General features: G+C 42.2%; 1 protein-coding gene across 1 annotated transcript; it reads right to left on the reverse strand.

Moving 5' to 3' along the window:
* Positions 1–702: 702 nt before the first annotated feature.
* Positions 703–13,427, reverse strand: LOC309372243 (uncharacterized protein). The gene is made up of 6 exons (XM_081915626.1): positions 12,861–13,427; positions 9,639–9,751; positions 8,385–8,485; positions 4,513–4,622; positions 2,198–2,294; positions 703–1,010 (listed from the first exon to the last, which is right to left on the reverse strand). Exons 1-6 carry the CDS (start codon positions 13,334–13,336, stop codon positions 999–1,001), a joined length of 909 nt encoding a protein of 302 aa, XP_081771752.1. The 5' UTR covers positions 13,337–13,427; the 3' UTR covers positions 703–998.
* Positions 13,428–14,064: the final 637 nt, after the last annotated feature.

The raw sequence follows: 14,064 nt of genomic DNA on the forward strand, positions 1-14,064 counted from the left end.
ATCATGAATGCATAATGAAAAGGTCTGGAGGGACCCAGCGTACATTGAAGTATAAGACCTCAACTGCCTAACCCAAAAAGTTAAAATACTAGAAATGATGGAATAAGTGGAGCTGAAGATAATTTGCCCTTTCCCTAACGATCTTCAAAAGTTTTTCTCTGCATATGTGAATGCCAAATATTTGGTAGATATTCAATTTGGCATCAGTATTTTATATATTCCAATATTTGATCTTAATATTAGTTTCCAATCATTTATTTGAATGCTTTCTGTTTGTCAGTATCTATCACTGATAGTCAACAACAGCTTATGGCATTTGATGTTTTACACCTTGCAGAAACAGTGAGCAAGAAAATGCATAGGTCTAAAAACTCAGATTTTGCTGGATGTTGAGGTCAATATCTATGTTGAGTTCCCATACATAGTTCACCCTTCAGTCTGTCCTGTGCCTAGAAAGCACAGATCCAGTGTTTTTCCCACTGATTTCCCTGGGAAAACCAGCTCTTTAACACTGTATCGGAGTAAACATCAGTCCACGGACAACTCGATTGACATTTGTTCTGATTCAGCAGTTAGTATTGGGTTTTCCAAGGGGAAAGTGGCGAGACAAGCAGATGTCTGAATGAGCCTTCTGTGTTTCATGAAGCCTCAAGAGATGTCTCGCTTTGTCATGTGTGACATTAAAAGCACACAAAAAAGATATGAATTCACAGGAAAACTTTAATGAGGAGGTGGAAGAGCAGTTCATCAACCTGAAATATATACTACGAACACATCTGGTGGATTTGTAAGGGGAGCACAGGGGAAAGTGGGCAACAACTATACAAAAGAAAGAAAGAAAGAAAGAAAGAAAGAAAGAAAGAAAGAAAGAAAGAAAGAAATTCGAAACAGTCCTGGTGGGTTACAAATAACAATCCTTAGTAGACCATCTTCCTCCCAGCAAGCAAAGTGGAGAAGGGTGCAGTTGGCAGACCCAAAGTGACTCCGACAGTGTTTCCTCAGTGCACATTCTAACAAGGGTGGAAAGAAAGAATAATGTTACAAAGGCATACCAATGATCACTCTGAAGTTCCATTGTCACTGATATCCTACATTTGAATCCTACTTTCTCCTTCAAAGTGGTGGTGTGAGCTCACAGTCATCCTGAAGAATATTTGAGAAGACTTGTCAAAAGCAGAGCCAGCTCTAAGTTTGCAAGGCCCCTTGGTAAAGGGCTCCTTGGTGGTCCCTTCCTCTGTCAGTGGCAGGTCTCCTTCAATGTTGGTGAGCTCTGGAAACAACAGCCATGGTGGATAGCAGTAGCAGCTTCAATCAGTGCTGTGCGGCTGGAAGCTGCCATTTTGATTTCCAAAATATACCCAATTGCTGTGGGGCATTGTGGGAAATTTAAATGGTGACTCTCAATCCCAGCCACCTGGTGTTGATCAGAGCAGCAGACAAAAAGATGGTGAGCATCAGTAGCTGGCCAGATGCCTGAGGATGCCATGTGCTAATGCCAATCCATGTTCACCCAGACAGTTTTATAGCCTAGCAGTAATTTAAACTTCGGTTTTCCACACACTAGCCACTGTTCCACACTGGTCCTTTATCTTACCCTACCTCTTCTCCCTGCTAATGCAGATATGTAGGATGATGCTCCATTAATTAATAGCCAAGAAAAAACTCAAGGAGCTCAGTCCATTATCCTGACTGCTGATTGAAAGAAAACCCCAGTGAATTCAGCATCCATGAAGATCAAGGCATGGCCCTTTCAGGGATTCAATTTACCATCTGCAAGTAAAGTTGTTGTCTACATTCACAGTTACAGTTGATGAGGTTGGGGTTGTGGACTTTCCCCCTCCCCAACAAAGGTTATTTGTCTGCAACAGCTGTGTTGCATGCAGAAATTCAGCAGGTGCCATCCTTGCTGGCATGGCAATGAAGTAGTGCTCAGAAGCTGCAACTGTTAAATTTCTGCCCATCATGTAGCAGTTAAAAGCTCAGAGCCTCTGTCAGGAGGGAAATGGAGGCGATTCCTGGTTCGCCTGTGAGTACCATGATCCTGTCATTCTCACTAGAGAACTAGAAGTGGGGAGCCCTCATTTGCTGTTTCAGCAAAAAAGACAATCCTATAGCACTTTAAAGACAAAAAGTTAGGAATGTTGGAAAGTGCTATGAGCCTCCATTCCCTCCCAGACTATATTAGCATCTACAACACCTTAGGGTGCTCCAGACTTCCAGCATCATTTCTTCCTGGACCTCTGAGTGCCGTCTCACAGTCACCAGCCCCTTCTCCATCTTCATTCTCAGGAAGCCTAGATTGCATTGGGCCAGGGAGAGACAGAGTTAGATTAGAAGCATTGCTAGCACTGATGGAACCTTGTAAAACCTTGACTGTTCTCATTTGACCAGTTAGGCCTTAAGTAGAGAGAGCTGGGGAAATTCTACAAGCTACAGAATAGCCAATGGCAGTGACCCCAAAATTGATATTGCAACCATCAGTTGCTTTAAATGTCTCATAAAGACATCTTCCTACCTAGGTTTTCCTGGACCCTTAAGACTGGATCCTGTTTCTATTTGCTTCAATCTCCAAAATTCCTGCTTTTATACATTTTTTTATTGGGTTTGTGTTCTATTTTTGTTTTTATGATATTGTTTATTGTTTTTATGTTGTACACCACTCAGGGATTTTTAAAAAATATTAAGTTGTTTATAAATGCTCTTATTTAATTAAATAAATGTGACTGCCCTAAGGTCATAGCTTGGGTCAATGTCAGAATCTGAATAGGCATTCTCATTCCTTTCTCTAAAATCTGAAAGCTATAAATAAAATAGCTTCTACAAAGTATACCAAGCAAAAGTCAGTCTCAGGGCTCCAACTATCACTGGCTTTATTTTAAAAACAACAAGAAGTTTATAACAGATTAAACTTCATGTGCAGCTTTCAAATTAATTTACTGCACTGCTCTCTAAAGGACAACTGTTATACTATTATGAATTGCCCTCAAAAGGATCCAGCACAGTACCTTATCAGTAGGTACTTCAATGCTCATTAAAACAGAGATGTAATGAGAGTTCAAGGTAATCATCTGTTCATCACATCTGTAGCACTTCTAGAGGCCAATTAAAGGCAGATTAAAGTTTATCTGGGTGATCAGTGATCAGTTGTTGTTCCTGTTCTTAAATTTCTGTACCACTATTTATCCAATGATCACAGTGATCCAACCGTATTTTTTTAATTGCACAAAAGGTGGACCCCAAGTTTGTGAGACGGCCATCTGTTTGCTTTTTAACAGAAACAGAGCATTTATGAATTCTACTGTTGGTGTAGATCAATGTTATACTTAAAAGGAAATAGTTTTTTAAGATTTACAAAATGGTAAGTCATTGCTATGGGTAAGAGGAGGGTGGTGATGTCTTTAATTTCAATACACGTGGGATAGTTTTAATTTATATTATTGGGGGGGGGAGCTGAATTCCCACAGCAGTGCTTTTGAATAGGTCAACTGGATCCTCAGCAATAACTGTGCATATTCTGTGTAAGAAAATAAATTTAGGAAGGCCTAAGGATGTCCTATTAAGTCCTTCACTTTTTCTGCAGTTCTATAATATATCATGGATAGCCAGCCTTTGGCACCAGTGTTACAGGCAGCACAAATAAGAGAGGCTTAGGGCTATAGCATATTAATTATGAGCCACATTTTTGCTCCCCGCCCCCTGCTACACAGCCAACTGCTCCCTGTTCCCCAGCTCAGCAGACTCACATAAAGGCACAGGATGATGAATATGGAATGTGTACATACTAGGGTGGCACTCTCTGAGACTTTGGACTTCACCTATGGCATATTTGTCAAAAAGATTTGCCACCACCAGGGTTGGTTTTTACTAAGATTTCTTTCACATTCATACACATTTACAATTATATATATTCAACACCAACAAATTGCAGATTTAAAATGTACAATCGTATATATTGAATTATAATCCTTACAGCAGATTAAGAAAGAGTAAGTATTTTTAAATACATCCGTAAATTAAAGACTCTGTATCAGGGTGACTCACTATAAATTCCCCATTCCAAATTATTGCCCCTTAAACCAGGGTGTTTTCTTTTAATCCAAGTACAGTACTGTAATGCATTTTAATGCCTTTACAGCCACTCTTGGATACAGTACAGTACACACTTTAGCCCAGTAAATTTGTTCTAAATTGGACAGTGGCATCTAGTGGTCACATGTGGTACTATCCAAAGTTGTTCCCAGCACTCCACCTGACAATTCATTTTCATTTATCAACTCCAGTTGGCTTAGTGAAGAGCTGAAGAACCCTCTTTACAATACAAATCTGGTGGTCCATCATTGTCCTAGCTGGAACCTCTGATTAGGGGCCAGAGGCACCCCACAATCTTTTGTTGCTCATTCTCATTGGTTACATTTTACATTTCAACATCACATTGCACAAATTTTGGTATTTGGGGACCATCTACTCAATGTTTCAGAATGTGGGGGATGAAGAGCACCACAAAAAACTTACCCACAAGCACTGCAAACTGCAGAGGAATTTGATAGGGTGACATGAGGTCTGGGTGTTGCAATTCCATATACCATTAGATCATCTTCAACAACTGGTTGTACTGGAATATCCTGAAGATGGTGCATATATATATATTTTAAAAAAACATATTCAGAAGGTGTGGCCAGATAAAATGGAATTTAGTTTTAATTATCCCATTATAGCAAGGTTTCTGAAATTGCATAAATACCTGTATTATATTATTTCACAAGTGGACCAAGAATGTAATTTTGATTTTGAACAATTATGGATGTTTGAAATCTGATTCTATTGGGACTGCATGAGTGCAGTTCAATTTTATTGATATTAGTCATGGACTGTTGCAAAAATGAAATGACCAAAAACTTACAAGATTAAAACAGAAAGAAACAAGCATCTGACAGAAAGACATGCCTGCATAAGAAGGAAATCCTTCTTGTGGAAAGAAGCTCCATCGAAATTGGTGAGAATTATTTCTGAATAAACATGCTTAGGACTGTTCTGCACATTTCTGTGGAAGACCACTGTGTTTAGTATGTATGTTTAGTATGTATGTTTAGGATTGCAGCCTAACACAGCAACCCTATGCACCTATTACAATGGTACCTCAGGTTAAGAACTTAATTCGTTCTGGAGGTCCGTTCTTAACCTGAAACTGTTCTTAACTTGAGGTACCACTTTAGCTAATGGGGCCTCCCACTCCCGCTGCCGTGCATTTTCTGTTCTTATCCTGAAGCAAAGTTCTTAACCCGAGATACTATTTCTGGATTAGCGGAGTCTGTAATCTGAAGCGTCTGTAACCTGAAGTGTCTGTAACCCAAGGTACCACTGTATGCTGAGGAAGAAGATGTGCCACTGCTCTGCCAGAAGAATGGCCACCAATATATCCTACATGTGTTCAACCCAGAAGGGGAGGGGGAAGTAAACAGCCGGAAAATATAAAACAGGATAAAAAGAACAGACAGACACCCTGTGTGGCTGCACTGGTGGGAGTACCAGATTGGCTCCACCACTGTGCTGGCATAACACAGCCCCCCCCTTTCACCTTGCCCCTCCCACTTCCAGTACGTTTCAACAACTTCACTACCAGAAGGCCAGGTTTGTGGTGGGAATCTGAGGTGAGAGACCCATGTACTGGAAGTTGTTCCCAGTTCTATTCACCTCACAGGGGCATGTTAAGGTGCAAAAATAGTTTACTGCTGTAGAAGATTAGACTTCAGGAATACAGTCCTTGGTGGCAATACAGTTGGTGGTGATACAGATACAGTGGTACCTCGGGTTACAGACGCTTCAGGTTACAGACTCCGCTAACCCAGAAATAGTACCTCGGGTTAAGAACTTCGCTTCAGGATGAGAACAGAAACCGCGCAGTGGCGACGCAACTGCAGCAGGAGACCCCATTAGCTAAAGTAGTGGTTCAGGTTAAGAACAGTTTCAGGTTAAGAACAGACCTCCAGAACGAATTAAATTCTTAACCTGAGGTACCACTGTACAGATACAGAAACAGATACAGATAAGGACAAAGTATCTCTGTTGCTCCAGCTTTAAGACATAACACAGACTCCAACTCACAGAAAGGCTCACTGACTGACTAATGAGCTGACGTGCCTTGCTCACTTATATAGACAGCACTGGGTCATAGCCATAACAACCGGCTTTGCTGACCTTGCACCTGCTTGCTTATCTCATACAGAAGTTGATTTGTGCCCATGAAGGAAATTAACCCTTTCCTCCATGCCCAGTTCCTCTGAGTAGACCTGGTTAGGCCTGTGCTAAGTCTTGTGGGCTGTTATATGAAACTTCCCCTTTCCCTCTGATTGGAAAGCCAATGCGCCAAGCAACAGAATAGTTAAAATTACGACTAATTATGGTAACTGACTACTACTTACTGTAATTCTGCTGCAATACCCAGCTATGTAAGCACTCCCAATCATTAGGCACTAACGGTGTTGAGGGCAATGTATATGGTGCAAAAAGATGCTTATGAAGCCATTTCCAAATGGCTGCAAAACATGTTACTAAAAATAGGCATGATTAAGACCTTTGCACAAGCGCTTGCTTATCTGTGTGGTAAGGACTGAAAGAGAAACATGTGCAAAAGCCATTGCTTTGGCTGGAGCTACTTGCTGTTTTTATGGGCAGAGGCGTTGTGCTGGTACAGTGGTTAAGAAAACAGGCAGTTGGGAAATCCCCCGTCTTCACCTCAGCTCTGAGGTGGCCTTAGGCATGCTACTGTCTTTCAGATCTTGCCCTCCACACCCACAATACGAGGGCATAAAGGTTGCCCTACTTTTCAGCATTATTGTAAGCCTACTGAGATAATGTATACAAAGCTATTTGAATGCTTAAAAGTGCTATTTAGGTTTATTGTCACGTGAGTCTGGCATGTAACAGCTGACTCACAGGCAGAAACTGACAGAATAGATTTTCCAAGCATGGTGATGGGAGCAATGAGAAATAGTTTCCACTCTTGATTTTTGCTTGCTTGGACTGAAACATGTCCAGGGCATTGTGGGAAAAGTAATATAAGGGATGTCACCAGTGGTGGACTTTGGGCTTTCAAATTTCAGTGCCGCCCAGTGCAACACCAAAATTTGGCACATGCACCTCATTGGCTTTCACCTTCTGTTCTAAGTCATTGTTGTGGTGCCCCCTCCAGTGCCCTCTCAGTTCAGTGCCCAGTGTGGGCAAACCAGTTGAGCTCATAAACCCGCCACCGATGGCAACCAAATTGCAGTTACCAGAGCACTGCTCTTGAGGGGGCCCAAGGAAGACAAACTTTAGCACGCAGCTACCCAAGAAAGTCAGATGCTGATGTTAGGTCTCTATCTTAGTTTTTAGGACCCTCGGCTGCTGATATGTCAACAACAGCAACTTTAAAACGAGTCTCCAGTATGAAACTAGAATTTCAATTAATGCTGAGCTAATCAGCATATTTGATTGTATTTGTTTATGACACAGTCTGAATCAAGGTCTCCCTTCCAATATGGGTGTTAAATTAGCACTGCTAAAATGAGGTCACTGGGATTACATCCATACATTTGAGCTCTGCATTGAAATGTCACATGCATTTAAAATGCATCTCTTGCATTTCATGGTCTTTTATTCCACTGTTAATCGGTCATTGTCCCCCCACCCACCCACCCACCCACACCCGGGTATATATCTGCCAACAAATAATAGCACTTAATGCAGCTGATGAACTGGGCTATAGCTGAAGGGCTATGACTGCTGGCCCTGAATTATTTTGCCATACGCTATTTCAAGGGTTTCTTAAGTATCTCTAAGATGTCTGCTGTTATAATTTAACATTTATTGAGCACCACAAGATCACAGGCATGACAACTGTCTCTATCTCGACACAGTTTCTTGATGGAGGAACTATCACTTGCAATATCAAGACTCCTTGATATTTTCCATTTGCAAGTCAAGTATTGTTGCCTGCCATTTTGCTGATTATTGTCTTGATTGCTACTAGATCTACTGATTCCTACTGCTGTGTTGTTCCTTTTTCATTCTTAACATTTTCCCTGGATGATAATAGCTATTGTGAGCTAGCTTGTGGGCTGATAGATGAAAAGGTGGGGTGTTATATTTAAACAAATAATAAAAATAAATATGTGGCACTGGCAGCTAGCATAGATACTCTCAAATCCCACCTATCTTTTGATTTTTAAGCAAAGCCAATTTACATTGTGTTCTAGAGGGGATTCTAGAGGCCAGCTCACAATGTAATTTCGTTACCTTCACTCTTCTGATGGAAATCACATATTTAGCCTTGCTTATGATATAAAAATGCCACTTGCAGAGAGGGAGGGAAAAAACCCCAAAACAACTCCCTGTCGCATATTTACCCCTTTAGAAGCAGGAAGCCACCGGCGCTGCTTGTACATATTGAGGAGTCTGTTCCATGGAGAGAGGTCTGCTTTTGGAGGTTCCCCTTCTTGTACATCTTCTGTTTAAAAGAAAAGTGATGTCACCAACTCATGAAGTCTCTCCGTATAACCAGGGTGGGTTGTAATGCCCTCTAAATCCAGCAGCAATTCAGCCACAGAGCTTGAGGCTGCACAGGCACCAGCTAAGGAATCGGGTCAAGGAGCAGGGCTCTGAACTGGCTGCTGCAGATCAGGAGACCACTATGTTTGAGGCTGTGAGACAGGAGTCTCCAGAAGGATCTCTTAGTCTACTAAAGCCTGTAGGGTCAGGGCCCAAATCCTCACAGCCAACTTCCTGTGAGTTTGAGAAAACAAATGCCTCCCATAGTACCTCTCCAGATCAGTGGTGTAAGATAAGATACAGTACGCTGGGGTGGAGGGGGGGTTGTTGTAGGGGATTCTTACTGTTGTTGAAGTTACTTTTTTGTATCTTTATTTCGGATCTTTATCATTACTTTTGTTATACTTGTAGTTATTTAACTTTTGATGTGTTGTAAGCCACCCTGGGCACTGTTTTAACTTAGGAAAGGCGGCATACATATAGAATGATTGATTGACTGAATTTCCCCACAAGTGAGGAGAGCCTGGAGGACGTAGTTTGGAGACATAAAACCAGGCATAGGCCAACTCGGCCCTCCAGATGTTTTTTGGGACTACAATTCCCATCATCCATGACCACTGGTCCTGTTAGCTAGGGATCATGGGAATTGTAGTCCCAAAACATCTGGAGGGCCGAGTTTGCCTATACCTGCATAAAAGGCTTCAGCCTGCTCTCAACCTTTGTCAGTGAAATCTTCTCACTCAGAGCTATCTGGACGCCTGCAATGTTTGACCCACTTAGTCACCTTGCTGCTTTCACTGTGGGATCTGGCACTGGACCAGCATCTACTGGTGTGAATACAGCCTCTGCACAATATAATTCAATGGAATCACCTAATAAGAACTGCAGCTGTAGTTCTTACCCATCTTTAATGGGCCATCTGACATAATACTGGGTGTTCTTGATTGTAAGGTTTGCCTCCTGCTTGCTTGAAATACATGACTCAAACCTCAGACATCTGGTATTGAATAGGATGAAAACAATTAAGTCATAGCAGCTTGGGGGGAGGGGTACAGGTACTGTTGGACAGCAGCTGCCATATGGGTGAGTGGGAATCTTCTTCCAGCCCTCACCTTTCAGTAGATGCTCTCTTTCCTCTTCAGCGCTACAGCCTTTACCATCAGTCATGGATCCAGCAGACATGGCAACTCCATCATCTGCACACAGGACCTGGGGAAATTCATCCCTAAAGTCAAACACACAATTATTGCATAGAAGAAGGGGACTTCCACATCAGTGCTTCATTCATCACTTTTTTTCTTCCCACCCTAATATCTACACCCAAACGCCACATCTTTATCAGCAATGATAACTGCTACATTGCCACAGACAGGTGGATTTACTGTAGTGAATAAAAGCAATGATGTTGATGGGGATTAAAATTTTAAGAGAGAATTTCCTGGGATGAGGCCTGTCTCTAAGTCAAGCCCTTTAGTTGACTGCACGAACAAAGCCTTCAGTCTGTATCTAAAAGACCCAGGTAGTTAGTCTCCATGATAATCTGTGGTTTGTAATAACAGATTATGGAAACCTCTTCACATGGAAATCTTACATTAAGAATTATTCATGGCAGCACTGCTTATGCAAATTCCTCTGCTTAAAATTGAATTATTAACTGTTAATGATTATTCATTATACACGGATGGGAGGTTTTAAGTGCAACTCTAGGATTGCAAATTTTGTTCTCAAAAATCCAGACACCTCCAGCCAAGTGCATGTCCAGATCTCCATTTTCCTCTTAAGATGATGAAAGGGCTTTCCCCTTGAAAAATAACTTCAGGGTAAAATGTGTTGGAGGCAGAGCATGTGCAAAGTGGGTTTTTTTTTTGTAACAGGGATATTCCTTTTTCGGTCCAAAGGCCTCACTTTCGACTTCCGGGTCGGCGCCATCGCCGAATGGCGGGCTCCCTCCGAGCTCCGGAGGGAGCCTGCTCGGCAGGGGCTGGGTCCTACCGCACCGGCGATGCGGGGACCCTTAAAAACCACGGCCACGGAGGCCGTGGACATGGAGACTCGGCTGGCACCGTCAGCGCCCTCTCGATTCGTGAAGGAGCCTTTTTAAAGGCTACGGATCGGGTGCCGGGGAGGAGCGTGGTGCTTTGAGTCCTCTGCTATCCCTGCCGAGCGCAGCCGCATGCCATCCGGCGGAGAGCGCTGACTTCTTCTATTGAAAATTTGGACCCAAAAGAAGAACCCGTGAGTAATTGGAATATGGACTAAAAAGAGGGATAAATTTTTAGAATTTGGAGCGAACGGGGGAGGTGGAAAAAAGGAAGTCAGCCCCCCCCCAAATTGTAGAAGAGCCAAAACAAAGGACTGGATAACTAAGATCGAGAGGAACCTTATCTTGCCGAACTAGCAACTTCACGAGGGAAATTTATAAGATTGAGCTGGAGGAGAAAAGTGGAATTCGTATTAAAAAGCAACCCCCCCGGAATCCCTGGAGCGATTCGTGAAAATGCCTGGAGAAGAATAACGGAGGTTTTGACAGCTGTCAAAGAGCTGTCAAAACGGAAGAATGAAATTGAGACTTTGTTATGAGGACTTTGCCGGTTACATTTGTTATAAATTGGAGATAAATTGTTTCAAATAAGGATTTATAAGTTATTTGGACTGGCGGATGTGATCTGGAAGGGAACTTTGTTATTGTAATCCACCTAGAGGAGCTGAGGGACATTGCATGTGTTTTCGACGGGAAACTTGAACAGTTGGATAGAACTTTTAATCTCCTGGGAAACTGCAGAAATGGAACATTATTTTGTCTACAGAGGCCTACACTTTACTGGAAACAATGGATTAATCTGTTGAAAAATGAAAGGAACATGATGTAATGTTTTGCTCCTGAATAACAAGCCTCTGTAGAGACACTAGAAGCCTTTGGAAAAAGAACATTTCTGTGAGGGAACAGGGAAGTAAAAAGGAGGAGAGTGATTGACAAGAACAAGGAAACAACAAGAACTGGACAGAACTGGAGTGGGAACATTTGGGATATCCAGATTTGACAAGCTTATGGATATAAAATTGGAGTTTATACTCCTGGATATAAAAATCTGGATAGAAGAAATGGGCCCCCTTTGATAGACTCCTTCTATGATTGGACATCTGTAATTTAAAAAAAAAGACCGGTAAAGAACCAGAGGGATGTGGGTTTAGTGAAATGTGGGTTCATCAGGAAGACATTAGAAGTGGAGGGATAGGAGGAACGCAACAGGGGAAGAGGGGAGGGAAATTTGGAATCCAAAGGTTGTAAAATTATTGTTTGTTTTTATTCTATTTTCATCTGTACTATATTTGAAAGGGGGGAACTCGTGGAAGGGAATAGGTCGACCTTAGGGGATGGAAATTTGGATAAATTGAGTTATTGATGATGAGTGTATTTTGGGAATAAGAATTTGTTGAATATTATTGCTTTTTTGGAAGATTTGGAACACAAGAGGGGGTGGGGAGGGGAAGTCCTGGATATTGGAAAAAGTTTATGAATTGGATTTTATTTGTTTTAATTTGGAAAACCTTAATAAAAATTATTTTAAAAAAAAAACAAAGGCCTCACTTTCAGTCTGTCTCCATAGGATTTGAACAACCTCGAAGAAGGTAACAGACAATCGCTCAGCTGAGAGGAAGAGTATTGAGTTCATCTGCAAGGCAGCAAAAGCAGATCTCCATCTAACAACAGAGTGCACATGCATTCATATTATTGTGCCTGCAGACACACAGATGTGCTAAATCAAGTTCTGCTGCATTTTTTCTGACTTTGCATCCTCTGCTGTTGGCAGCCAGTCTAAATGATAACAAGTCAGGCTTGTGAAATTCTGGTTGGCTGCCAACTGTAGTAACCCTTCCTTCCACATGCATTTTTATGGTTAACATCTCATACAGTGAACTTCAGTTAGCAAAGCAAAACCCCACGTATCTCAACTCAGTGTGTGATAATCAACCTCATGGAAAGTTTAGCACAAAATTAAGTGTTCGGCCTTTTGAAGCCAAGAACAGCCAGAACAGTCAACGAGCAATTCCATTCCTAATTAGTACCCATGTAATACAGCCAGAAGCCAATTAACACAAGTGGTTTTTGTGAAGGGCTTTGCTATATTTGCCCATCTATTTTCACACATTCCTGTATGGGAAGCAATCTGAACGGATATTAAATCCTATTAGAAATAACTGAGTTTTACTCAAAGTGGATTTTAGTCATGTTCATTAATTTCAGTGGGTCTACTCTGAGAAAAACTTAGCTGAACTAGTTTTAAACACTGTTCTGTGTGCTGAGACTTGGCCTCAACGTTGGTGACACTCACTTTCCCACTGCCTCCCTGTCATCAGAGTCTTCTTCCTTCTCTCCTGTAACAGGAACTTTCTCACATGGATCCTTGGCCAAGCCACTTATCATGGGGTTAGCAAAGCCATCTGAGTCTCCCATCTCCATCCTAGCCGAGTGAAATGAAGCAGGCAGTTTGTTCTCATTCGTAGGGGTAGTGTCTCCCAGACTTAATTCCTTCAGCAACGATAGCTCTTCAGGGCAGCTGCCCATCAACCCCCCACAGATCTCACTGGGAGAAGTCTTGGTGGCCTCAGGCTCTTGACCTGGCAAGGTTGTTTCAAGCCCATTTTCGGGCAGAGGAGAGTCCAGGAGTTCACTCTTGGCGTTATCTTCGTCTTTCGCCTTGGGTCTCTGCCCCTCTTGTGTGACATGCCTGCCGCTCCCAAAGAGGTTTCTGAAGAACTGGAGCACCCAGGGCCTGCTGGAAACAGAAGAGGCTGTGAGAGTATCCATCGGTTTTTGGTCTTCTGCAGGCTAACTCTGCTCTGGCACCCAAAGGTGGCTGCTCGTCTCAACAGATTGGAATCAGAGCTTCAAATTGAAAAACCAACTGCTCAGAATCTTCTGAGGATTCTAGAATTCTTGGAGGGGGGTGGAGCCACAAGAGAGATCACCCAGTAGTTTTGCAATCCGGAGTTCACCGTTTGCTCTTCTGGCTCATCTAACAACAACAAATTAACAGATTAAAAGATGGCCAGGAATGGAATAAAAGCTCTTTGGGGATATCTGTGCAGGTCTACAGCTCCAAATATCTTTATTATCTGTAAAAAGTCTCAGGGCACTGGGCCCAAGTTATAACTCTCAGAGCAAACCAGTAACATTTGAACAACGCTACAATCAGGGAAAGGTGGTTCAATTGAAACAGAGGAACCTGCCTTATACCAGATGAGGCTGTTTGTCCATCTAGCCTAATAGTGTCCGTTCTTACTGGCAGTGGCTCGTGCTGACTGCGAATACACATGCTATGCATGTTAAATTATGCTGAGCGTGTGCGTGTTTTGCAAAGATCAATGTGCTTCGATCCATTTCCAGTGTTCAAACATGGTTAAAACAGAATTTCATTCTGTAGCCAAGACCAAACAGTGCTGGGTACAAAATATTTTGTCTCCTATGCAAAACAATAACACGACTCACACTTTCAACTAGGACAGGAATAATTTATAATTGAGTTTTCTGGAAAA

Source organism: Podarcis melisellensis (assembly GCF_964234715.1).
Source record: "Podarcis melisellensis genome assembly, chromosome: 6".
NCBI classification, from domain to species: domain Eukaryota; kingdom Metazoa; phylum Chordata; class Lepidosauria; order Squamata; family Lacertidae; genus Podarcis; species Podarcis melisellensis.